The sequence below is a fragment of the Apodemus sylvaticus genome, chromosome 10, assembly GCF_947179515.1.
Source record: "Apodemus sylvaticus chromosome 10, mApoSyl1.1, whole genome shotgun sequence".
NCBI classification, from domain to species: domain Eukaryota; kingdom Metazoa; phylum Chordata; class Mammalia; order Rodentia; family Muridae; genus Apodemus; species Apodemus sylvaticus.
In genome coordinates, this window is record NC_067481.1 from 20,763,841 (window position 1) to 20,791,181 (window position 27,341).

General features: G+C 43.8%; 1 protein-coding gene across 1 annotated transcript; it reads left to right on the top strand.

Annotated features, from left to right (window-relative positions):
- The first annotated feature begins 3,314 nt into the window (after positions 1–3,314).
- Lsm12 (LSM12 homolog) lies at positions 3,315–26,993 on the top strand. Its single transcript, XM_052195718.1, has 5 exons — positions 3,315–3,528; positions 5,634–5,767; positions 22,296–22,405; positions 23,807–23,933; positions 25,316–26,993. The coding sequence occupies exons 1-5, from the start codon at positions 3,405–3,407 to the stop codon at positions 25,406–25,408; spliced, it is 588 nt and encodes a 195-aa protein (XP_052051678.1). The 5' UTR covers positions 3,315–3,404; the 3' UTR covers positions 25,409–26,993.
- Positions 26,994–27,341: the final 348 nt, after the last annotated feature.

Genomic DNA, 27,341 nt, shown 5'->3' on the forward strand with positions numbered 1-27,341 from the left:
CCTCTGCTGGAATTAAGTCGAGCTGATTTATTTTTGAGGTAGATCTGGCCCAGACAAGCCTTGAACTCCCAAATTCCTTAGGAGTGCTGAGATTATAGGTATGGACAACTACTATTCACTTATTTGTCTTTGTTGTTTAGATTTGTTTGTTTTTTGAGACAGGGCTTTTCTGTATAACAGAGTCCTGGCTGTCCTGGACTTACTTTGTAGACTAGGCTGGCCTTGAACTCAAAAGATCTGCCGGTCTCTCCCACCCTTGTGCTGGAATGAAAGGTGTAACAGCACACCCTGCCACAATACCTACTTCTTAAGGACTCTGAGGTCTGCTCTGGCTCCAGTCTCTACTTCACAACTTTACCAGTCTATAGCAGCATCCTAATTCATAACTGTTTGGTACCATCTTTTGACCTTCAAAGGCACCAAGCACACATGTGTCTCACATACATCCATGCACGCAAGATGCTTATACAAATTAAATAAACTTAATAAACCTTTGAAAATGTGTGTAGTTCTGAGTAGTGTCAAGAAATCTGGATCTAGGATCATCCCTTTGTCTAAAATCCATGCTGCATTGGCTATTTTATCCATTAATCAATTAGACTTTTATTTACTTATTTATTTAATTAGTTTTTTGAGACAGTTGCTCTGTGTAACAGTTGTGGCTGTCCTGGAACTCACTCTGTAGACCAGGCTGGCCTTGAACTCAGAAATCTGCTTGCCTCTGCCTCCCAAGTGCTGTATTTAAAGGTATGTGCCACCACTGCCTGGCTGCAGTCAGTGTTCTTAACTGCTGAGCCATCTCTCCAGCCCCTAACTAGACATCCAATAATGAGATCAGCTTCTTTGGTATTGTAGTACTTATGTTCAAGTAATTCTCATTTTATGTAATGAGAATCCAATAAGTGATGTGGCAAATCAGAAATGGCAGAGAGGAGCTTTCTTTAAATGAAAGGTCCTGAAAGACACTTTGAAACAGAGAGCCCACTCATGAAACTTTTATTATGATATATATTATTAAGAGTGTTCTATTTTAGCTGGGTTGTGGTGGCACAGAACTTTAATCCCAGTGCTCAGGAAGCTCAGGCAAGTGGATCCCTATGAGTTCGAAGCCAGCCTGGTCTACAGAGCGAGTTCCAGGACAGCTGAGGCTACACAGAGAAACTCTATCTCCAAAACATAAAACAAAATGAAAAAGTCACTCTATTTTAATTAGAAGGTGTTAAGTTCTTACTGGGCCTAACATAAACTCTGTCTTTTCTTTGTATGTATAGGAAAAAACATTCTATGCAGAGATTCCTATTTTCATAGTTTCAGACATGCACTTGAGAAAAAGGGGAGACTAATTATGATGTCGTATAAAAAAGTGGAGTCAGAAATGAGAATATATAGATTAGTAGTGGTTCAAGGTCCTGGATTCAATCCCAGGACTCCCTCCTTCCTTCTTGGAGAAGAGGAATTACTTATATATGACTTGTTATGGGGTCCAGGACAACATCACATTCCTCTGAAAAAGACAAAAGCATGGAGAAGAATTTTTACTCCTATTATAATGATTGTACCAATAACTCCAACACAAGGAAGTTTTTGCCTATTGGAGCACAAGGAAACTCTTTTGAACTTTGTTCAGCTCACTCAGTGCCAGAGCTGGCTTTTTGCCTGTCTCTAAATTAGAGAAAGGTCAACCTGCTTCTCTGATTTTTATATTGTGGGTGGGAGGGAGTGGGTGAAGGATGGCGATGGCGGCTGGGGCTGGGAGGTTTTGGGTTTGTTTTTTTTTTTTTTTTTTTTTGGTTTTTTGGGTTGTTTTTTTTTTATTATTATTTTTTTTTTATTTTTTTTTTTATTTTTTTTTTTGAGTCAGGGTTTCTCTGTATAGCCCTGGCTGTCCTGGAACTCACTCTGTAGACCAGGCTGGCCTCGAACTCAGAAATCCGCCTGCCTCTGCCTCCCAAGTGCTGGGATTACAGGTGTGGGCCCGGCTGGCTGGGAGGTTTAAAAGTGCATCTGCCCAGTTCCTTCTACGAGGTTAGTGAGTATTCTAATATCAAATGGATATTATTGGGAGGGGCACTTTGTTATTATTACCATTCCCTGTTCTGGACTTCCTCCCTCTCCCATGTATGTATATATGTATGTATGAATGTAGATACATATGTTTGTGTCTACTGGTGCTGAGACTTGAACTCAGGCCTTGAGAATGGATATGTGCTCCATGACTGAGCAAATTTCAGAGTTGTTCTTCCTTTTATTTGGCTTTCTGAGATCACAGGGTTACTATTATTTATTTAGATACTATATGTCATGCATGTATGTATTACCTCACTTAAGCCTACTTTCTGTCTTTGGAGGCCAGTAAATAGTACCTTTGTTAGAATCAAAACAATGGCTTTGCCAGTTTTGTGACCCTGACAAATTTTTTTTTCTTTTTGAGACAGGGAGACAGGGTTTCTCTGTATAGCCCCGACTGTCCTGGAACTCACTCTGTAGACCAGGCTGGCCTTGAACTCAGAAATCTGCCTGCCTCTGCCTCCCAAGTGCTGGATTAAAGGTGTGTGCCACCAGCCGCCTGGCTAAGACTTCCTTTCTTTATCTGTAAAATGAGGATATTGATTTCTTCCTTGAGGGGATGCCAGATGCTCACTAAGTGGTATTTAGGTTCCACTGAAGAAACATAAGCTTAATAATTTGCTTAAGGTCATTTTATTTGGTAAATGGCCTCAGATTCTAATTTGCCTAACCCTACAGCTAATGTATTTTTTTTTTAAGATTTATTTATTGTTATATGTGAGTACACTGTAGCTGTCTTCAGATAGCACCAGAAGAGGGCATCAGATCTCATTATGGGGATGGTTGTGAGCCACCATGTGGTTGCTGGGATTTGAACTCAGAACCTTCGGAAGAGCAGTCAGTGCTCTTAACCGCTGAGCCATCTCTCCAGCCCCGACTAATGTATTTTATTCGACTACTTTATAATTGGTTTTAATCATTTTGAGTTAGTCCTGTTAAGCCCTGTGAGCTTCTGGTTCTTCGTATGCAAATGAGGACAATATTTTATAGAGTTCATTCATTAAAAGCTTTTGTGTAAGGTGTGGGCTTAAGTTGCTTTCCTTTTCTCCATTTCGTCCTATGTAAGTTATTTAGCCTTTATATGTATTTATTTCCTTAGTTTCCAAAACAGCTTTGTAAGCACTTAGCCTAGCCGACCGGCAGGCGCACATTATTACTGTACTCAAGATTCCTCTTTATTTCCTCTTCCACCTAGGCTCCCGCCCCACCCAGCGCCAGACCACGCCCCTGCGCGTCACGTCAGCACGCCTCGTGCGTCGCGTCGCGGCGCTTGCTGGGGGCCCGGCTTTCGCCCGCTCCTGCCGCCGCCGCCGCCGGCCGCGGGCTGCTCTCCCAAGATGGCGGCTCCTCCGGGCGAGTACTTCAGCGTTGGGAGCCAGGTGTCTTGCCGGACGTGCCAGGAGCAGCGGCTGCAGGGCGAGGTGGTAGCCTTCGACTACCAGTCCAAAATGCTGGCTCTAAGTATCCTTCATCTGCGTGGACCCCGAGGCCGGGCCGGCGTGTAGGTGCGGTGGTGGGGGGGCGGAGGACGGCGGCGGCTGCTAGGGCCCTCTCCCGGCCTAGGGGCGACCGGCTACCGCGGTGCCCCGGGCGCATGCGCACGGCCCTGAGTTCCCATCCCCCTCCCGCGGGCCTTTCGGTCCACTTTGGGGACCCTTGTCCCCGACCCCTTTTGGGAGCTGGGCCCCAACTGAGGGTTGGTGGGTGGAGCGGGACTTGACACGCGGGTGGCTTTTCGGGAGGGGACGAAGTGTTAAGGGGACTCTGTGATTAAGGGAGGGGGTAGTGGTGGGCAGGGGGCTGGAAATTGGAGCCCGGATGGAGTGGGGAGCGGTAAAATGCTCTGGGGAGGGGTATGTAGGGTCCGGAACTGCTAGTAGGGTAAGGGTATGGACTTTACGAGTGGACTGTCTGCTGATACGATTTAATTCAAGAAAGGGCGGTGGTGGGATGGTGGTCTAATGGGCCTTGCCAGTTTGGGAATGGGAAGTGCGGGACAGAGTTTGTATCTGAACTGGTGGCGAATTTTGCTGGGGTCATGTATGCTTGGTGTCACTGTGTGTGCTGACTTGAAGGCTCTCAGTCATTTGAAAATTGCTGCTTGGGAAGTGTTGGAAGCCAGATCTAGAGAGGACTTGCCACGTTTTTCAGGGGTTATGTACGACAGTGTGGGCTTCTGTTCAGTTCTACACATTCCATAGTAACGTCCTTCTTTTTGAAAGTACCAATGTTAAACTGCATGGAAGAGGTGGCCCTGATCCCTTGGGGTGGAAATGATTTCTGAATTACTCCACCAGCTTACTGTTGGTTGGAAAACAAAACAGTTTCTGGTTGGAATATGTGAACCTCTGCCTCCCTCTTTATTTGAGGTACAGGTGGGTTTACTCGAATTATTTTTAGAAGGTAGCCTCTGTCTTTAAAATGAAGTTTCTTACGGAGTCTGCTGCCTTTTAATTGTAAACTGTTCATTTCCAGCTCAGAAAGATTTCTTTATAAATGGCATACGATAAGAACAATTTCTTTGTGTGTGTGTGTTATTTTAAAGACAAGAGCTCATACATGGCCTAAAACCTCTTCCTTTGTTGACTTAGTTGGAAGAGTCTTAAAATGAAGACTGACTCTCTTTATCTCACATATAGCAGGGTCTTGGTAAATGGTTAGAAAAATGAATGAACGGACAGATGAATGAATGAATAAGGTCTCGTCTTGGGTAGTTTCCTTCCCGGTGGTATAGTTTTTGCCTCTGAAAAATGGGAAATTTCAGGTGTAAAAAAGGAACTGCAAAAAGAAAGAAAAAAACATGAAATCTGAATAAGTGAAATACACTCTCTAGATTCAGGGAGATTCTAGTGCTGCTGCCTCAAACCTGAGGGCACTGGCGCTTCTTTGTGGTTCCTAAGTTTAAGACAAACAGTACAGCCTGGTGGTGGTGGTGCCCGCCTTTAATCCCAGTGCTTGGGAGGCAGAGGCAGGCGGATTTCTGAGTTCAAGGCCAGCCTGGTCTACAGCGTGAGTTCCAGGACAGCCAAGGCTGTTACACAGAAACCCTGTATCGGAACCACCCCCCCCCCCAGAAAAAAAAAAAGAGTGCATTTCTTTTCATCAAGACTGCATTTCTTCCCATAAAACCCATGGAGGAAGTGACAGGAACTCTTTTGAGGGTTTCAGTTTCTGGCTGTATAAGGCATTGAAAGATTTGAGATTATTGCTTATGTATTTCGGCCAGAGCAAGGTGATTGAGGTTTATTGAGAGTTAAGATTCCAATGAGGCTTGCTTGAGGATTCTTTTCCTATAGGCTGGTATTTGTGTGTGTGTGTGTCTGTCTGTGTGTGTTTGTGTCTGTGTGTTGGTTTTGGAGACAGGGTTTCTCTGTGTAGCTCTGGCTGTCCTTTAACTCTCTGTAGATCAACTGGTCTCAAACTCACAGACATCCAATTGCCTGTGCCTCCCCAGAGTGCTGGAATTAAAGGTGTGTGACACCACAACCCTGCCGCCTGGATTGTTGTATATGCTACTTGTGCAATGTGCCTTTGTCCTATTTTCCTTAACTTTATTTTCTCACCAGAATGTCCCTCTTCCAGTGGAAAGCCCAACCATGCAGACATCTTGCTTATAAACTTACAGTATGTTTCAGAAGTGGAAATAATTAATGATCGAACAGAAACCCCGCCTCCCCTAGCCTCACTCAATGTTAGTAAGGTAAGGGTTCAAGGACAGCCATAGCTGTCTGAAAGGTTGGGAAGGAGGGCGCTCTCCAGCTTCTGGTGATGTATACATGTTCTTTTGTGCCTTTTTAAAATTGATTTACCATCATGGTATTATGGTTTTTTTTCCCTTGGGGAAGGGCGGGGACTACTCTTTTCTTCCCTTCTGAGACAGATTCTTGTGTATTTTATACTAACCATGAACTTAACTTGATGTAGTCAAGGATGACTTTGAACTTGAGATTTTCCTGACTCTGCCTCATGAGTGCTGGGATTACAGGCCTGTGCTGCCACACATGGTTTCTATGATGATAGGATCAAACACAGCCCTTTTCCTGCATACTTGGTAAGCATTCTCCCAACTCACTTCTTCCCCAGCCTGTTTTTGTTTGTATGAGATAGGGTCTCATGTAGCCTAGGCTGGCCTTGAACTTTGCAATAATTACTTTGAACTCAGATCTCCCTGACTACATCTCCTAAGTGGTAAAATTATGAGTAAGTGCTACTGTACCCGGTTTGGTATCTTCTCTAAAGTATATTTATATAGCTCTCCCATCCCTCTTTATTTCTGAACATCTTTGGTTACATCTTAAGAAATACCTTCGAACCAGGAGGGGTGGTACACACCTTTAATCCCAGCACTTGGGAGGCTGAGAATGCAGGTCTTTTGAGTTTAAGGCCAATCTGGTATATAAACAAGTTCCAGGACAGCCTGGACTCTGTTACACAGAGAAACCCTGTCTCAAAAAGAAAGGAAGGAAGGAAGGAAAGAAAGAGAGAAAGAGGGGGGGGAAGAAAAATGATGGTACAAGCCTGCAATATCAGCACTTGATAGATAGACACAGAGGCTGTTCAGAAGTTTAAGTAATCCTCAGCTGCAGAATGAGTTTGAGACCAGCTTGGAATACGTGAGACCTGACAAAGGCGAAAAAAGTACAAATATCTTGAAAGTTGGGTATTGTGGTACATGTTTATAGTCGGAGGATGCATAGGTAAGAGGATTGCTAAAAATTCAAGGCTAGTCTGGTTTACATAGCAGACTCTAGATTGGGAACAGTATACAAATAATAAATAATAATTTATTCATTTGTTTGATTTTTTTTTCAGTCATTATTTTGAGACAGGGTCTCACTATGTGTTGCTGGTTGGCTCAAAACTTGCTAATATAGACCACCCTGTCCCTGAACTCCATGGTGATTGACCTGCCTCTCAAGTGTTTGGATTAAAGGCATGTATACACCCAACTTGTGTATACTGAATGTTATGTGTTCAAGTGCTCGAGGCCAGAAGAGGGCATCAGATCCTTTTGAGCTAGACTGATGCTGGGGTCCTCTGGAAGAGCTTCAAATGCTCTTAACCACTGAACCATCTCTCCAGCCTCTACCCAACCTCATCTTATCTCTTAAATAGAGTTTAGAGCTAGCTTTTGTCCTTTATAAAGAACACTTGTGTGAATACATTTGGAGGCAAGAGGTTGACATAGAATGTCTTCCATTTTTACTTTTCATTTTATTTTTTGAGACCGCTTATTGAACCTGATGCTCACTGATTCAGTTAGACTGGCTGGCCATAAGATTCCAGAGTTCTGTTTGTTTCTTCCCCGGAGCAGAAAATCCAGACACAAGCTACCACATCCAGCCTTTTACTTGGGTCCTAGGAGTTGAAATTGAGGCCTCCTGTTTGAGTTGGCAGACACTTGAACTGATTCCCTCCCAGCGATCTTTCCCCCTCACCCCCTTTTTAAACCTAAATGCTGTCTTAATTTTTGATGGTGGCACGCTTAGTAAGGGTTGTTGCATGTTGACCTGGAGTTATGTGATGTGAATATTTGTATATAATGGGTGAAAATTCACAGTGTTTCATATGTTAGGAGATTCATGATATAAAACCTTTGAAAGCTATAACCTAGATACAGTGGCTCATGCCTTTAGTCCCAACATTTGGGAGTCAGGTAGATCTCTTTTGAGTTCAAGGTCAGCTTCCTCTATACTGTAAGTTTCAGGGCAGCCAAGGCTACTTGGAGAAATTTTGTATCAAATATTTGGGATATTTTAATCATTTTAATCTTGCATGTCCAAGTTGATTTTTGGGAACTCCAAGTCACATCTTTGACTCTTCAGTTCAATTGACAAACAAAATGTTGATCAGTAGTGATAGCCTCAACCTAGCCTTGCCAGAGCCTGTCCTGTCTCCTCTACTTGGAATGCTCTTCCAGAATAGCTGGAGACTTAACTACCAGGACTCAGTAAATAGCACCTCTTGCAAGAAATCTCAGCTCAGTTGGTCTAAAGTAATCTATAATCATGATTTCTTCTTGGGATAGGGTGTCCTTCCCATCTGATAGCTTATAGCACAATTGGGGCAGGTTTTGAGAATGAAGGACATGGCTTTTATTTTATTACAGGACAACAGTAGAGTAATGTGTCCTGGGTAAACTGTGCCCTATGTATACCTTATGTATAGCTTTTTGTAATTGTGTGTTGTTCATTTACCCATCTAATGGTTGTCTTATCAAACTTAATACATATCAAGATAATACCTGTTAGGTTCACATTATTATTATTTTTTTATTTTGATAGAATACTGCTGGGTTTTTTTGTTTGTTTGTCTGTTTTGTTTTTTTTAATTTTAGTACTGGGGCCTTCTGTCTTTTAGACAAGCACTCCAGCATGGAGCACACCCCTAGGTTCACTTTTGAGTGTATTGCACTGAGTAGGTGCTTAATGGACAACTTGTTGGATGTGTGTTAGGCCTTCAGTTTAGTAGCAGCTGTCTGGGATTACCTTGGCATGAGTTTTCCCTGCAGAGGAGTCTTGTAATAGCGTGTGTTCTCATGCCTCTCTAGGGAGTGTGGTGTGTTTGCTGCAGTTGAGCAAAGCAAGGAAACGCTTAGGGAGCTGCAGGGTAGGTAGAGGCCAGGGGTGGAGCTGCCAGCTGCCTGGAGCTCCCTGGTCAGATTCCAGGGAGGCGCCATATGCTTCCTTTCCTTTCCCCTCCCTCCCTCTCTCTGTCTCTGTCTCTGTCTCTCTCATGGCTAAGGGTAGATTTGGAAGGGTCTGAGGTTTCATCAAGGGTAGTTATATTCTGGCTGTCCCAGTTTTGGAAGCTTGTAGATGTTTAAAGCCTTGGCTTGGTCAGATGCCTCCTACTACGATAGTGGAGCTCTTTGGGTGGCCTCTGTTACAGCTCATGCAATTTTAAAAGATTTGAATGAAGTGATTTATTCCCAGTGTGTGAGAGCTGCAGGCTGTTATCCTTTCTATGAAAAATATCTTCCCTGGATCGTACTGAATAGTAATGATTATCGGAAAGAGGATTTTCTCCAAAGATACTGAAAAATAAAAAGTGATTCCTGTCCTTGAGACCAAGCAGGTCCATTTAGAAGAGTTGGATGGTGTGTGGTGCTGTTATGTGAGCACTGAGAAAGAAGTCTTCGAGCAGTGAGCACGGGCACCATTACAGTAGAGTTCCTTTCATAGTTAACCTCAAATTGTAGCAGCTCTTGCTTCGGTTAGTTTGTGGATTACCTTTGCTTTTAGTGTTGGCTTGGTGCTATTTAGTGTTGGTTTGTTTTTGTTTTAATTTACTTTGAGGTCCCCCCTTCCCCCCCCCCCCCCAAATAGGGTTTCTCTGTGTAGTCCTGGCTGTCCTGGAACTCACTCTGTAGACCAGGCTGGCCTCGAACTCAGCAGTCTGCCTGCCTCTGCCTCTCAGAGTGCTGGGATTACAGGCGTGCACCACTACAGCCTGGCTTGGTGGTGTTTTTGTTTTTGTTTGTGTTTTTGGGGTGGCAGGAGATAGGGTTCTTCAATGTAACAGACCAGGCTGGCCTCAAACTCCTGGCGATCCACCTGCCTCCACCTCCTTAGTGCTGGGACTAAAGATACGCAGCACCAACTTCCAGCCCCCCTCCTTAAGGTTTTTTGTTTTGGTTTTTTGGATTTGTTTTTTTTTTTCGAGACAGGGTTTCTCTGTGTAGCCCTGGCTGTCCTGGAACTCACTCTGTAGACCAGGCTGGCCTCAAACTCAGAAATCCACCTGCCTCTGCCTCCCAAGTGCTGGGATTACAGGCGTGAGCCACCACTGTCCGGCTACTTTGATTCTTTTGAGGCAGGTTTTCTTGTCTCCCAGGTGCTGAGATCATAGGCATGTGTCACTACTGGCTTTGCTGCTTAGTCTTAATTATTTACTAACATTGCTGTAAACTGGTTGATTACCCACTTTTATTTTAAAAAAGCAGCAAAAAAAAAAAATAGCTTGGGGAACACCAGGACTCTATTTTTTGTATACCTGCATAGCTCACTTGCCTATTCTGGAAAAGATTACTGGGAAGAGAAGCCAGGAACCAAAAGTTGGGTTGAGGGTTCGGTTGTCTCTGGCTTCATGTTGTTCTTCATTTGCAGGGGTGTTTATGAATAAGCTGTCTGCTTTCCTTCCAAATTGACCTTTCAGGGTACTTTACCATTTCTCCTTGGAGACTTACTCAGATGGATTGCCTGCTGGGCTCTGACTGAAAATAATCTAGTGGCTGTTACACGATGCTTGAGTAACATGAAAAGCTCTTAGACCCCGCCTGAGCTCAGGGGTAGAGTGCTTGCGACCTTGCACTAGGCACTGCTGTTGCTTTATTTTTAAGACAGGGTCTCAGTATAGTGTCTGGTTATGCTAGAGCTTGCTAAGTAGATCAAGGTGGCCTTGAATTTTTAGAGATCCTCCTACCTCTGCCTCCTGAGTGCTGAGTGTGCCACCATATCTGCCAGTGCACTAGTTTGAATTCTCACTATCACGCCCTCCCCAAATTTGTCCTCTTTTCTTTTCTTTCTCTTGGTTTTTCAAGACAGAGTTTCTGTTTTTAGCTCTGGATGTCTTGAGCTCACTCTGTAGACCAGACTGGCCTTGAACTCAGGTCCTCTTGCCTCTGCCTTCTGTTTGCTGTGTGTGCTATCACTGCCCAGCTTGTCTTGTTTCTAAGAACACAGGCTTGGAGTTTCCCTATGTGAAAAGGTGTTTAAGCACGTGGGAGGGAAGTAATATTCTCTGAGATGCCTGGAAGAAAGCTGATACAGTGCAGGGTGTCAGAGATTTATAGTCTGGGGAGCAATCATTTTGCATTTAACGACTTCAGTGGGAGATGTATGCAGGTTCATCTTCCTGACACAGTTCTCTACCTAAGTAAGTGCTCTCTACTTAAGTAAGCCTGTTGATACAAACCAGAGAGCTTAGCATCAGTCAGTCTAGCAGGCCTTGGAAGAGATGAGCTTTTAAAGGAAATAATAGCTGGCCTAGAGAAGGTATAAACTAGTGACTTCTGGAAATGAGCCAGTTTGCTTTAGATTAGCAGGTCTCTAGAGGAGTCTTATATCTAACCCTGGCAGTAAGTAGTATGGAAGAGGAAGCTTTGAGGTGACAGGGGAATTGTAGAAAGGAGAAGTCTTGAATGTCTTTGGGGACCAGGGGGTTGGATGGAGTTTGAATTTACGGACCAGAGAATGCTGGACAAGTGCTGAACTGCTAAGTGAGTCCTCCTTGTTATCTTCTCTATGGTAATGAATCCTGTTCCAGTGTTCAGAGTTTCCTGATGGTATCTTTCAAGGAAAAGAACAAGAATATATATATAAGCTAATCATTATTTGCACTGTAGCTCATTCTCTCTCTCTCTCTCTCTCTCTCTCTCTCTCTCTCTCTCTCTCTCTCTCTCTCTCTCTCTCTGAGTCAGGGTCTTATGTAGATCTTGATTGGTCTCCAACTCACTATATAGTTGATGATGACTCTAAAACTTCTGATCCTCCTGTCTCTATATTCCAAGTGCTAAGATTTCAGGTATGTGCCAACATGGCCTGATTTAGGAATCCTGGAGAATCCGATCTAGAGCTTGGAGCATGCTTACATGCCTGGTCTCCTCATCTACCACCCTCGGTGTGGTTTCTTGTGTAGCCTAAGATGGTCTGGCTTGGAATTCATAATCTTTCTGGCTCAGCCTCTTGAATGACAAGCTTACGAGTATGCATTACATACAGTGCCAGGTTTTGGTCTTCCGAATTGATTATTCCTTGGATTGATTTTTTGAGACCAAGAAAAGGGAACAGTGTAGCAAAGGGCAGACAGCTAAGAACAGTGAGTGATGTTACTGTCATTCATTTGGAGCCGGGTATCCAGTTTGTTGAAGAGTATCCAGTTTGTACTAGCTACCACAAATAGGGTATAAATGATGGAAACATTTTTCTTTGGTGACTAGAACTAACTGGGATTTCTAGGACAATGCTATCACTTGGCATAATTTATCAAACATCTGCCTGAGTACTAAAGAACAGAGTGAGAATCACAGAATCTAGGTGCCTATGCTTTTCTAAAAGCCTGTGGGATTCTTAAGAGTCTTGACACAGCCAAAGCCAACATCTTGTCAGGTGTCCAACCTTTTGACATTGTGATATGACATCATTGCCATATGTATTGGGCCCAATTCATAGCTGTTCTGGAAGAGTGTGGCCTATTGGCTGAACACTGAACATGCCTGGAAAATGAGGGCTTCTGATGCCTTCCATGTGATACAAATCTCTTATTGTCTTGGTGTATGAGAGGGAAAATGGAAACCCACGGGTAATAGAGAAGTTAAGGATTCACCTCCCTTCCTAAACCCTTGACTGATTGGTTAACTTTTTCAGATCTATTTCTGACTTACTTTCCAGTAATCAGTTAGTGACCAAATAGAACCATAACCATTCATATTGCATGTTGGTCCCTGGCAGTGATGGTGAAGGAATAACTATGGAATCTAGAGGGGTCAGTGCCTGTGATAAAGCTGAGAATGTGGAAAAGTCAAGTAGCTTGCTTCCTTCCTTCCTTCCTTCCTTCCTTCCTTCCTTCCTTCCTTGTTTTTATTTTGTTTTGGTTTTTTATTGCCATGGCTGTTTTGGAACTTGCTTTGTAGACCAGGCTGGTATCAAACTTAGATCTACCTGCCTCTGCTCAGTCCAGATTTCTTTTTATAAAAAGAAACTACGCTTACTTTTTTGTTTGTTTGTTTGTTTGTTTGTTTTTCGAGACAGGGTTTCTCTGTGTAGCCCTGGCTGTCCTGGAACTCACTCTGTAGACCAGGCTGGCCTCGAACTCAGAAATCCGCCTGCCTCTGCCTCCCAAGTGCTGGGATTACAGGCGTGCGCCACCACTGCCCGGCCCTACGCTTACTTTTTAAGTGTGGTATTACAGTGAAGGACATACTGACTTAATTGTTATGTGAATTTTACTAACTACATAGCTAAGAATCAATATAACGTTATAATTTTCTGGTGATTTGATGATTAAACTCCCAAGTTTGAGTATAATACTGGGTAGTTGATACTTAGTAGATTGTGGTCTGTTTGTTAGCCTAACACATTAGTAGTTTTCTACTACTAATGTGTTTCTAAAATACAAAGCAGTTTTCTTTATTGTATCTTTTTCTAAATATATAACTTGTTTTTATTTTATGTTCATTGGTGTTTTGTCTGCATGTATGTCTGTGTGAGGGTGTCCAAAGCCCTGGAACTAGAGTTGCAAACAGTCGTGAGCTGCCATCTAGGTGCTGGGCATTGGATCCGGGTCCTCTTGAAGAGCAGCTGGTGCTCTTAATCACTGAGCCACCTCCCCACCCCCTACTACATCTTGACAGTGATATGTTAAGGTATGGTGTCAATACCAAGTAGGATCAGAAGTATATTTGATCACCCTCCAGTTAGTTATGAGTATACATTTTTATTCCACAGTATTAGGGATCAAATCCATGGGCTTACATATGCTATGCAAGCACCCTACCCTCATCTCTTGGGTATGTGTATTTGGTACATGGGGGAAGGTATATGAATGAAGAATGGGAAAAGGCCACTGATTTTGAGCAGTAAATAGTTTTCCCTGCTTTGAGGGCTGGGTATAAAACTAGGGTCTTTCATATGTGCCTAGGATATGCTTTCCCCTAACCAAGGAAAAGTGTTCTGTTGGCTATAACTTTTCTGGTTCCTAGAGGCTCTAATCTTTTAGTGGGTTTAGTCTGTCAGTAAGATGGGTACCTGGTTCTGGGCAGACACTATCATGGATGTGTCTTGAGATGCAGTTGGGAAGTAGAGAGGAAGAACTCCACTGCTGGATGGCAAGGGTTATGCTAAGTGAACAGTGTCAGACAGGTGGTGATTGGCTGCTCTTTAAGGACTGGTTCTTTAAAGATCAGTTTCCCTGTCATTGAGACTGGAGGGTCAGCCTGACAGCCCTTATAGGAGAGCCATCGCTCCAGACCAGACCAGACCAGTGTGACTCCACTCAGCCTACCATTCATGTCAGCCAGCTGACTCCAGGGCCCTCCTTAGGTTACTAATTACCAAGACACCTTCTCAGTGTCGTGTGTGTGTGTGTGTGTGTGTGTGTGTGTGTGTGTGTGTGTGTGAGAGAGAGAGAGAGAGAGAGAGAGAGAGAGAGAGAGAGAGAGAGAGAGTGTGAGTTGGGCCTTAAAATATGTGTCACCTTGACCCAGAGGTGACAGTTGAAAGTATGGATTTTATGGTGGATCCAGTGGAGATATTGCTTTCAGTGTTAAAAGGATGGTCTAATTGTTTTTCTGGCTAAGGACAACCAGCACTGGAAGCTCTAGGCTAGCTTAAGGGAAATGCTCTGGAGATGAACAGTGAAGGATCCACACACTGTACCAAAAGTATGGTGTGATGGAACGTGGAATACGAACGAGTCTCTTACAAAGCCCAGGCCATCCTCTAGCTTGTTGTCCTGCTTCCTCAGTCTCCTGGTGCTGGGCTCAGATGTGTGCACCATGCTTGGAAGGACTTGTACGGAATCGTGTGAGCATATAAGTCATTTAACTGCTGGAAACTGTTAGCTTTGACTGGTTCTGTCTACCTTCTCTTTTGTTCTCCCTCCTTTCCAGGTACTGGGAAATGTCCTTTCCCCAAGGAATCTCACATTTGTTGGGAGTATTGAGGGATGGCAGCATTTTCGAGATGTATTCTGGTAATTGAATCCAGACTTTTGTGCATGCTGAGTGCACTGTCCTTGTAGGTACAGATCTGTGGTTATACCAGCACAGGAAAGGAGGCAAAGGCTCAGGCAGTCACTCTTCTAGGCTTTGTGAACCATCCTGCAATAGACAAAACTAGTCAGTGTTGCCTTTGTAGACTATATATAGCCAAAAAGCTATGACTGTGCTCCAGTAAAATTTATCTCAATAATTTTGGCTGGATTTGGCTCCTAGTTGTGGTTCAGTGACCCTTGGCATACTGAGCTTAAGTGAAGGCTTCCCATATGTGACCTTGGAAAATAAATGACATTACTCAGCTTGTCTATTCTGTCACTGAGCTAAATTAGAAGGGCTGGAGAAGAAACTTAAAAGCTCTGGGAAAAGCACAAAACACGTTGTGGTGCTGAGGGGAATGTAGGGCTTCACTCATGCTTGGCGCCTGCCGCACTGCTGAGCCATATGTCTATGGTCAGGTTGGTGCTAACTGGCTAGGAGCTGAGGCACTCCCCTCCCCAGCCTTGTTTGGTTTTCAACTCAGATATTTTTGGCATCTTCTGTACAGTATTTAGGGATTTTTAGAGGATACATTAGTATTTTATTAAAATCCAGCCTGGTGTACACCTGGGATTCCAGCCACTCAGGCTAAGGCAGGAAGACTTAAAAGTTCACGGTCAGCATGGTGGCCATGTCACCCTCACATATACTCCTAAGTAACTGTGGAGCAATGCTGGCCTTGAACTCGTGGTCCTGCCTTGGCTTCCTAAGCGCTAGGGTTATAGGCTTGAGTCAGTATGCTTAGCCATTTGTTTGGGATTTACATCCTCTTTAGAAGTTCTTTTAGCAAGTACAAGACAGGTTTCTAATAAGTGTTGGCTACGTGGTGGGTAGTGTTTGGAGATGATTTGCTCTTTAAACCAGGCTGGCTTGGAACTCATATTTGTCTTGCTTCTACTGTCTAAGGGCCAAGATTATAGCTGTGCGCTACTAAGGCCTGTTTGGATGTGGGAATTTAGCCACTAATAGTGATACTTTTTTACTATCTGTGTTTTTTATAACCTATTATATATCTCAAACATAATAAAATGTATATGAAAAGGGAAGAAACAATGAGCTCATTGGCTACAGGAAGAATTGGATTATATTGTTGGTTTTTTTAAACAACCCATAAGCTGACCTTCTCTGTACCTATAATGTTAAAACAATATCTAATATCTGTGAATGTGTTATAACTCACCTGGTGCTATCTCAGCTTCCTCACAGAGCTTCTTTAATGGCTCTATTGTGCGGGCTGTGTTGAGCATGCTTTCTCTGAGAGAAGTTGTTGAGGTCACTTTCAGTTTCTCTCTGACAGAGAGAGGGTAAGTTTGACAACAAACCTTGGTTTCAGAACCTTCAGACTGCGAAATCATTGACATTAGTACTTGAGAGCTGAAGCAGTTTCTGTAGCTGCCAGTGATGTTGGCAGAACCTGTAGCTTTGCTGATACATGTTTTTGTGTGTGTGTGTGTTTTTTTTAAAGATTTGTTTATTTTTATTATTTATTATATGTAAGTACACTGTAGCTGTCTTCAGACGCTCCAGAAGAGGGTGTCAGATCTCATTAGGGATGGTTGTGAGCCACCATGTGGTTGCTAGGATTTGAACTCAAGACCTCTGGAAGAGCAGTCAGTGCTCTTAACCGCTGAGCCATCTCTCCAGCCCTCATGTTTGTGTTTTAAACCAATTAAAGATAAAATTTCGCCTGTAATACATATTGACCTCCTGGGATCTGGTTCCCTGTGATGAACAGCTGAAGGAGACTCCATGCATTCTGTGGAGAGAAAGAAAACAGGTTCCTGAGTGTGCTGCAAAGGGAACAGGCTGACCAGGTAGTCAGTGTCTTCCTCAGAACGCTGTCCTGTTACATAGGCCTGGCTGGCCCTGAAGTCATGTCAGCCCTGAATTGCAAAAACAGGGGCTGGGCAGGCAGCTGGCTTACAGCATACCCTGCCTCCCTTATTGCTTTTTGTAAGCTGACTGCTACCTTTATAAGGGCTTTTATTGGTATCATCTTGTTCTCTGTAAAATTTTTTGTCGTTTTATTGATTAAATTGTTCTTTGTCATCTTCGTTTATGTATATGGTACTATTACTGTTCTGTTACTCTCACCTCTGACCCTCCTAGCTCCTTCCTATCCCTGTTAACTCATGCATTTGTTTCCTACATTCCTGTCTTTTAACCTCTGATTTTAACCAAGACATCTGGCTTTGGAACTATTGATGGAGCCAGGTGGGTTCATCGACTGATAGAAAACTGAAGGCAGTTTAGAATCCATTAATCAGACCACACAGGCCATTGCACTCAGCTATGGTTCCCATTTTCAGAATATTTTATTGCTATTGTATGCATGATACTTTCGTATGAGATTGTTGGTGTAAAGATCAGAGCACAACTTTTGGGGCATTTCCTTCCATCGCAGGTTCCAGGGATCAACCTCAGGTATCAGGCTTTTAGAGCAAGCACTGTCACTCTCTCAGCTATCTTGCTGGAATCCAGGTATCTTAATGTATCCAAATTTATAACCATTTCCAGCAGTGATTTCGACTTAAGAAAGAAAACCAGTGCATTTTAAGAATTTAATTTCAGGGAGTGTGAGTACTCTTTGTGGAGGTGGAAGGAGTTGGTTTTCTGTTCCCACCATGTTGGTCCTACAGATTGAAACGCTCGCCAGCCTTAGACTTCATTCTCATTTCATGTGTTTCTGAGACAGGATTTTACTCTGTAGCCAAGCTGGCTTGGAATGCAGAGCACTCCTGCTTTAGCCTCCCAAGTGCTGGAATTGCAAGCATGGTTAGATTTAACTTTTCTTTCTTTGTTTTTCCTTTTCCTTTTTCTGTTTTAAAATTAGGCTAGATTTCACTTTTCTTGTTAGAGATAAATTTAATTGTGTTTATTTATTTGCATGAATGTATTGGAACATCTACATGCCACAGTACTTATGTGAAAATCGGAGGACAGCTTAGGGAGTCACTCTCTTCCACACAGATCATCAGCTTGGTGACAAGGACCTTTACCCATGGATCTGTCTCACTAGTCCGAGAGTTTAACTCTTGTTGGTGAAACAAAGATACACCAGTGGGATACAGTCAAGTGGTCAAGAATACTTGCTGTGGTTAGCACTGTTTGATTCAGCATTATATTCTAGGGGACAGCTTCACATGGAATACTGTATTTTTTAGTTTCTAGCTGTCAAAGATTATAAGGATATTCCCCCCCCCTCCCCCCCCCCCCCCCCCCCCCGCCCTGCTCCCGCCTCCTCCCTTTGTCTGTCTTTAGCTTGCACATGTTTAAAATAGCTCGGGCCTTGACATATTGAAGCTGGGTCCACAGGTGCTTGATGCAGTACCTGGCCTAGAGCAGTGGTTTACTGGAACTTTCAGCTAGGAAACTGAGGCATGGGAATATTGATTTTTTTTTTTTTTTTTTGAGAGCTTATTTGTTGCTAGCTAAGAATGAGGATTTTCCAGCAGCTGTAGTAGCACAAGTCAGTAATCCCACCACTTGGAAGCAGAAGCAAGCAGGAGGATAGTAAGCTCTAGGCCACCCTGAGTTACCACGAGTGAAACCCTACATCAAAAGGACTTGGGGGCTGGGGGCGGGGCTGGAGAAAAGATGGCTCAGCTATTAAGAACATTGGCTGTTTTTCCAGAGAATTCAGGTTCAATTCCTAGCACCTACATGGCAGCTCACCCCTGTCTCTAACTTCAGTCTCAAATGATCTGACACCCTCTTCTGGCCTGTGAGCACCAGGCATGCTTTTGTTCACAACATACAGGTGCATGCAAAGCATCCACACACGTACAAACCAGTTACATTGAAGGAGGGGGGGTCCTATGATCATGCCTCCCATCAGAAAGCTCCAGGAGTGAGGTTTTAGCTACTCTGGTCTGCCTTTCTCCCCAGCAAGCTTGCAGGAAGCACCAGCCATTTCAGATGGCAGCTACATCGCTGCCTAACCTCTCTGCAAGGGCAGCTGCTTACGAGACCCAAATACAGAGGGGGAAGGCAGACTGCACAGTGAGGTCAGTAGGTCAGCAGCAGGTTTCTCCCTGGCCTCTGTTTCAATTGTCCTTTCAGCTGTCTCAGTCTGTTAAATGCTTACAGTAAAAATCCCTCTGGAGTCCCCACAGCACCTGTGCTTTCTTGGATGCATGAGAAAAGAAAGCTTAGCTAGCAACAATATGAAGTACACATTGCTTCGATTTTCTTGTTGTGTGAGTCTTCCTTTTCCCCTACATATCACCGAGTATTCAAAGGACTCTGTGAAGTCCTGGTGTTCGTTAAAATCACATGACTAGGAGCTATTTAATATATATTTTAACCTTTTACATGTTTTGTATGAGTGGGTACACATGTGCATGCATGTGAAAGTCAGGACAGTTTGCAGCAGCTGGTTCTCCTTCTACCCTATGGGTTCTGGTTATTGAACTCAGGTCAGTGGGGTTGGCAGTAAGCACTTTGACCCACTGAACCATCTCTCCAGGCCAGAGCCACTTAATACTGATGTTCTCTGTTTTAGTTCATGTGGCTTTTTTCCTTTGCCCAAATCAAGATGCTATTTATAAAGTAGCATCAGAAGGAAGCTCTGGTTTGTAGAATTTACTTTGTTTTCAGTGGGAATAATACAGAGTGAGGTGGGAGCAAATTCAGGTGGACAGGTACATCTCTTCAATTAAACCACATACTATTAGGCGGATTTCTGAGTTGGAGGACAGCCAGGGCTACACAGAGAAACCCTGTCTCAGAAAACAAAACAAAACAAAACAAAAAAAAAAATCAAAAAAAAAAAAAGAAAAAGAAGAAATCCTCCTGCCTCTGCCTCCCAAGTGCTAGGATTACAGGCGTGTGCCACCACTGCCGGGCAACATGGTGCTTTCTTATTTTACAGCTAGCACTGATAATTAGCATAGGGTAGGTAATACTCAAATAAATATTTTAAAATGTACTAAGAACCTTATCTAGCTCAAGATTGTCACTGGGTACCTTTGCTACTGAGGATAGCATACTGAAGATTAGGTCTCTGTCTTTAATCATGAACCATAAGTTTGCTAATTTGGAATACCTGGAACATAACAGTTTATAATAGTATAGGCATGTATAGATTTATTTGTAAACAAAGGTGAGAGAATCGTGTTCATTTGCTCTACAGAGGACTGGTCTGCAATCTCTGTGAGTCCTTCCTGATCTTTGAAGAGCAAGATCATGAAGATGTCTTTCCCGCCTCTGACTCATAATTTTGAGGAGAGGACATGAATGTTGATTGTTTTTTGTAGGAATAATCTCTATGCCCGATTGGGTCTTTTTGAGACCGGATCTCACAGATAGATCCCAGCCTCTGGAAGCTGCTGTATAGCTGAGAATTACCTGGAACTTCTGATTCCAGCCTTTGTCACCTTACCCGAGTTTCTGCAGTGCTAGGGATCAAACCCAGGGCTTCAGCTTATTGGGCCATTGCTGTGTCAACTAAGTGCGGCCTCAGTCTTGTTGGGGCATCTTGAGAGAAGCTGGCCTCATTGGATAACTTTCCAGGGAAGGCAAATTCCTAAAGCCCTTTTCACATTGCCATGAAACACAGGTAAACTGGCTGAAGGTGACAGGATCTGCAGTAAGTGAAGGGCTCTGCAGCCTAATTGCAGATATTGCATCACAGAGTAGTTGAGTGCATTGTCCAGGAGGTGAATTGAAGCATAGCTCTGGGAAGGAGCTGTGGCTTTCAGGGACTCTAAGAGGTGCCACTGCCCTCTGGTTTATTCTCCTTTCCTTGGAGACTTCATTTTCTGAGACATTGTTTGGAAAGTGAGACTCAAGGAAACCCCTCATGGTTGGTTACCAGGGTTTTCTTGGTTCCTGAAAAGGCGTTGATTGTTGCTTAAAATACATACCAGCAGTTCTCTTTCCATAGAAACTCAGTGTTTCCAAGCTCCAGGCTTTTTCACTTCAGTTGGAATTGACTTGCTCAGAGTACATTTATTCCTCTGAAGTTGTAGTCTGATAAAATAAGAGCATGTGTGAGCTAGCCCCTCTAATCACATAAGTATTTACTATATTACTGTGTGTATTTAGTGTGCCACAGCTTTATTATGTTTATATTACACATATGGATTGTGTTCATGAAATTAAAAATGTTTAGATCATTTTCTTGCTTTTCAGATGCATTATTTGTTTTTCTTTTGGTGGTGGTGGTGGTGACTTGGTTTTTTTGTTTGTTTGTCTTATTTTTATTTTTTATTGAAACAGAGTTTCTCTAGTCCTGACTGTCCTGAAACTTGCTCTGTAGACCAGGCTGGCCTCAAACTCAGACTGTCTCTGCTTCCTGAGTTCTGGGAGTAAAGGCATGCGCCATCATACCCCCAAGCTTGCTCTTTTCTTTTCTTTTCTTTTCTTTTCTTTTCTTTTCTTTTTTCTCCTCCTCCTCCTTCTCCTCCTGATTTATTTATTTATTTATTTTATGTATATGAGTACACTGTAGCTGTACAGATGGTATTGAGCCATCATGTGGATGCTGGGAATTGGACTCAGGACCACTGCTGAACTCAGGACCACTGCTTGCTCCAGCCCAAAGATTTATTGTTGTTTTATTGTTATATGTAAGTACACTGTAGCTGTCTTCAGACACACCAGAAGAGGGCATCAGATCTCATTACAGATGGTTGTGAGCCACCATGTGGTTGCTGGGATTTGAACTCATTTGGAAGAGCAGTTAGTGCTCTTAACTGCCCTGTATAACACATTTGTTTTGTCTCATACTGAAAGTTTTTCTAGCAAGCAATAGTGTAAAGTGGGACAAAACAGGTTGACAGGGTGCCCACCCTTGCCAGAAGGAGTCTTATATTTTAGATTTGAGATTAATCCACCAGAAGGGGAGGTGGCAGGTGAAGCAGCAAGCACGAGGTAGAAGTCACACCATTCGTTTTTCTGCAGAGCAGAGTGGGGCAGGGCTGCCCTCAGCTCAGGTGAAAGTAGGTTAGGTTTACTTAGTCTTGGGCTGTTAGATGAGCATTGGTTGCCAAGAGCTGTGGCTCAAACTTGGTCTGTTAAAGTGCACATTGATTTTTAAACCTGAGTTTAGCAGAGTAGTGGATGGCCTGAACTCTCTCTTCCTTAAGTAGAAGTATGTGGTTATGTTTCTCTCTGGCTATCACTTTCCAGAGCCATCCCTGACCTGTCACACTGCGTGTCTCCATGCTCATTTTCCTGTTCTTTTTTCACTGGAGTTAGCTTGTGTTTTCACGCTCTCTTTGGGATGAATCTCTAAAGTAGCACAGCACATGTTTGGCACATAGGAAGCCCCCGGGAAGAATAGAGAAGAGGGGTGTTTGCCAGAAATTGCATGCAGTAACTAGATGCTGTATTTGGGGGTTTGTTTCATTGGCTCTCTTCATGCTGACTCTAGACCAGTCTTTGCTTACCTGTTTCTTTAGTTTGAAGGTTCTGAGTTGGGAAGGATGAAGGGGAAGACTTTTCTGAGTCTTTTTTTCTCTCTCCCTAGCTTGCCAGCAAAGCACGGACGGAGAAGGAGGAGAAGCTGAGCCAGGCCTATGCAATCAGTGCTGGTGTCTCCCTGGAGGGTCAACAGCTCTTCCAGACCATTCACAAGACGTGAGTTGGGGGAGCATGGGGGTTCCTATTCCTAGAGCTGATACTGTCTGCCTGGCTTCTGGGTGGTTGTCTTCTGAAAGTGTACCAGGGCAGCTAGGGTAGCTGTTGGCAGCAGATTGGCATCCAGAGATGTGGCACTTGGAGTTTCCTTTGCACTGAATACTGTGCTCCTCAGTTAGTCATTGCATTCTTTCTGTTTGTGAACGCTTGTTGGAGATTGCGTTGTCTTGTAAGGGTATCTGGTAATAGTAATTTAGAGCTCACGATTAGCTTCTTGTTTGTTGTTGTTATTGCTATCTTTACCTCTAAGATAGCTTGTGGTTTTATTAAGGGAAGTTATATCACTTTCTCTAGTTTGCCTTGGGACAAATACAGGGCGCTATGAAGAACAGAAGGCGACCTTTTTACCTCCTCCTAAAGCACATGTTGTCACAGCAGAAGTCATTTGACTCTCTACTAGCTTCCCTAAGTGCTGAAAAGCTGGAACATTTGACACCCTCCTCAGCCCCCCTCCCCCCACAGGCTGCCTTCTGTTACCCTGTTTAACCACCCAGGGTCTGATGCACAGATGGCAGCTGGCTGTAAAACTGTCTGGGGCTGGGTGTATCTGAGCATTTCCAGGTACGTGGAGGAATTCTCTTAGTAGCATCAGCTGCCCTGGGATTCCCCATGTGTGAATTTAGATGGGTCTTCCTGGTCTGGCAGGTGTCTACCTAGCTGGTAATTGAGCGGGGCCAGTCGGGGCATGGCTTGCATGGTTGAGGGTAGAGTCTGAGGCTGGGGAAGCAAAGTGTACAGATCATTAGTTCTAGAAGTTCTATTTTTTTCCCCTAGGTCAAGGGTGGGCAGATTACGCCAGCAAGACAGATCTGCCCCTTGTGTAGGTGTCATCTGTTGGCAGATTTGTAGCCGCTTATGATCTGACACCATCTAGAAAGCAGTTGGCAGCCTCTGCTCTAGACGTCTAAGTCAGTTCTAGTGGTTTAGGTCGGTTGTTCATTTGTAATTTGGCTTGAGCATCTGAGACTGCCACCAACTGTCTTATGATTCTCCAGGCCCCTGGTGCTTCAGACTAACAGTTCTGGGCTCTCCCTGGGATAATGTGCATTACTGACGTTGCTTTCCCGTCCACAGACACCCGAAGAATGCTTATTGTCTCCTCTCTCTGGCTCAGTAGAGAGCTGAGAACTTGGGGTCAGCCTATTAGTCTTGTGGTGTTTCTTTTTCTTTTCTGTTCTTTTCAAGACAGGGTTTCTCTGTGTAGCCCTAGCTGTCCTGGAACTTGGTCTGTAGACTGGCTTCAAATTCATGTCCACCTGCCTCTGAAGTTGGTTCTTCATTAGATGGGAGGAATGGGGTGTCCACAGGCTATCACAATCACCTATATCCTTCTCCTTTCAGCATTAAAGACTGTAAATGGCAAGAAAAAAACATCGTAGTCATGGAAGAAGTTGTTATTACACCGCCATATCAAGTGGAAAATTGTAAAGGCAAAGAGGGGAGTGCACTGAGCCACGTACGAAAAATAGTGAGTAAAGGGGCCGTGGAGCTTTGGGAGGGAGGACTCCTAGGCTGTGTTCCTCCCTTGTCAGCAGGACACCCAGGCCCCTGTAGTCACGATGTCTCTAGCAGTGCTGCCTGCTGCCCCTTCTCACTGGGCTCTGCAGCTGTGCCTTGGACAATGTGGGGATAGAAACCTTGGTGGTATGGGACAGGGTGAGCAGTCGGCCCTGTGTTTTATACATAATTGCAGAATTACAGCACATTTAATAGTATAGGCTCTGACCAGGTGGATTCTTAACTGTAGGTTAAGAACTGTAGGTTCATCGGGCAGTAGTGGCGCACGCCTTTAATCCCAGCACTTGGGAGGCAGAGGCAGGCGGATTTCTGAGTTTGAGGCCAGCCTGGTCTACAGAGTGGGCTCTAGGACAGCCAGGGCTACACAGAGAAACCCTGTCTTGAAAAAAACAAAACAAAACAAAAAGAACTTTAGGATCTGCTTTAGAGTATTAACAGTTGTAGAAAAACAACTTTCAATCTCTGATGGTTGAAAGGCCACAATATGTCTCTTTGGTTTTTTTTGTTTGTTTTTGTTTTTAAATTTCATGGGTGTGTTTTGCAAATGTATCCATCCATCCATCCATCCATCCATCCATCCATCCATCCTTTCATGTGTGTGAGTCTGTACACTATGTATGTGTCTGGTGCCTGTGGAGTCAGAAGAGGGCATTGGGATTCTGTGGAACTGAAGCTATAGCTGGCTGTGAGCTGCGATGTGGGTGCTGGGAATCGAATCAGGTCCTCTACAAGAACAAGTGCTCCTAAGCGCCGAGCCACCTCTCAGGCCTGCACTGTTGTGGATTTAGAAAGTATAAGAGGACTGATTTTCATACCCACTAGCTTTTTCTTCTGTATTTATGTCAGATAGGAAGAAGGGGCTTGAAGAGATGGCTCAGCAGTTAAGAGCACTTGCTGCTCTAAAAGAAGACCTGAATTCTGTTCTCCGCATTTATGTAAGGCAGCTCACGACTCTTTGTATTCTAAACTCCAGTAGACCCGAGGCTTCTGACACCTGCACTCTCTTACTCGTGCACATACACAACTACACGTAACTAAAAATAAAATAACACCAATCATTGTGATAAAGGAGGGAGGAATTTTGGTGGTAATAGTTACCCCATTTTATTACCTATTAGTTTATAGCTACACTATTAAGCCCGTCTTAGCTTAGCTTCCACACATGTGGCTGAAATAAGAGGTTTCTCCTGCCTGTCTTGCAGTTGGGGGTAGGGTGCAGAGAACATTGGATAACAGCAAGCCAAGCAGCCAGGCTTGGGAAGCTTGGCTTAGGTAGTATAAGGAGACCTTGCCCTGTCTCCATTTCTGACTTGGTTGCTTGGTCTCTTGCAGGTTGAAAAACATTTTAGAGACGTGGAAAGCCAAAAGATACTGCAGCGTTCACAAGCCCAACAACCACAGAAGGAAGCTGCTCTGTCATCCTGAGTCCACAAACATGGAGGGCTCTTCCAGCATCCAGCCACAGAGATGGTGGTGGAGGCTTCAGTGGAGCAGGCCGGGGGAGGGAAGGGATCCTATATTTCTTGCTGACTCTTATTAGGGTCAGTGTTTCAAAAAAACCTAGACTTGAACAAACACCCAACAAAAAAGAACAAGAGAATAATTTAAAAGTTGAATCATTACTTGACTAACAGCCTTGGCCCACCATGACCTTTTCACAGTCTCTGCAGCAGGCATCTTGTTAGTTTTATTTCTGCAAATTCAAATTCCTTTTCACTTTGCCCTTCACCTGTGACTTTCCTTCCCTAGTCTATTTCTGCCATTCTGATTTTATAAGTGGATATACTTGCTTTCTGAATGATTGAAAGAAACTTTTACATCTTTTCTTCCAAAATAAAAGTAACAAGGTGACTGTGATTCTGAAGTTGAGACCAGAGCAGAAGACAGAGGTCTCACTTGGAATTTTTCATTTTTTTTCTTTGATTTTTTTTCTTTTTCTTTTCTTTTTTCTTTTTTTTTTTTTCTTTTTCTCTTTCTTTCTTTCTTTCTTTTTTTTTTTTTTTTGCACAGGGCATGGCTTGAATTAGTTTTATTTTTCTTAACTTTAAATATATATATGGAAATATATATTAAAATGTTCTCTAAGTATTTTCTGCTTCTTGCAGGTCTCTTTTTACTAGATCATGGCCACTTCCCACCTCATCCCTCTGAAAACAAAAACGTGTTGTCCTTTCTACCACCCAGAGCCCGACGATTAACTTGACTTAGTTCACAGCGAGGATCTCCTGCAGCCCTGCAGAGCCAGTGTGCAGACGGGATTTGGCCTTGAGGGTCCGATGGCTTTCTGGTCTTTAACTATATGTACCTGTCTCCCATTCGGTCCCAGCCTCAGGACTCCCTCTGCCTCTGTCTTCATGGTACTAGAGAACTCTCAGCACTCTCCACCCGGAGTCAGCCGCCCCTCCCCCTGTGCCTCTGCAGGAAGAACTGGCTTGCCTGGCACATCTCAGCTCCTCCTCCTTCAGGACTGGACTCCATCTACCCAGTCTTTCTTAAGTCTATGTCCAGAGCCTCTAGCCCAGGAAAAAGCTTGAATAACCTCTAGTTTCTCTTCTGCCATCCTCTGGTCTTCTGCCCCCTCCTACCCCTGAAATCTTACAAGCTAATGACAGTTTGTATGCGCTCAGCCAATGGGCAGAAAACCTGGAAAGAATTTCTGGACTTTAGCCCACCAGGTTGCCTGGTTTGACTAACCTGCTGAGAGCCGAAACTGGTACTTGTTGCCCCTGCCTGCACCTCCAGGGTAGTCTCTTGGGGCAGAGTGCCACCACCTGAATATCAGGCACTGAGTGGGACATGGGTGATGCTCATGTGACTGGCTAGAGCTTTGGGAGTAGGGTGGGGCTAATTTTTTTGGCCATGATCTCTTTTCCCTTCCTTTTTTTTTTTTTTAATTAAATAAATGGATCAAAATTAAATAATTCAAGCCCTGCCTTCAAAATGGAAAAAAACTTTTTTTTTTTAGTATTGTTTAGCAAAAACAATAAAACCCAAATTTTTTTAACCATCATTCATGTCTCAGGTTTGTGCGTACTTTAGCACCCCAAAAGAGGGGTCTGAAATGTACAGTCAGTGTGTCTACTGGGCTCAGCCTTTGTCTTTAGGTTGCCTGCTTTTCTTTTTACCCACTTTTCTTACCCCCGAGAAGTCATCCAGAGGGGGCCAGGTAAGGTGTGTTATAAAGAGTGGCTAGGGTCAGAGCGATTGGTGCACAAGCCTGCTGACCCCAGTTTGTATCTTGGAATGCACACAGGGAGGAGACCCAGTTCCTAAAAGTTGTCTTCTGGCTTCCACATACAGACTGCGGGATGCATGATCATAAACACGCACACGTTTTAAAGGGGAAGGAACCCAGGGT

Excerpts from the sequence above, each read along its gene's own strand:
- Lsm12 (XM_052195718.1), top strand. The coding sequence starts at position 3,405 with ATGGCGGCTCCTCCGGGCGAGTACTTCAGCGTTGGGAGCCAGGTGTCT. Across the intron at positions 3,529-5,633 it reads GTCCAAAATGCTGGCTCTAA|AATGTCCCTCTTCCAGTGGA; the intron begins GTATCCTTCATC and ends TTTTCTCACCAG. Across the intron at positions 5,768-22,295 it reads CCTCACTCAATGTTAGTAAG|CTTGCCAGCAAAGCACGGAC; the intron begins GTAAGGGTTCAA and ends CTCTCTCCCTAG.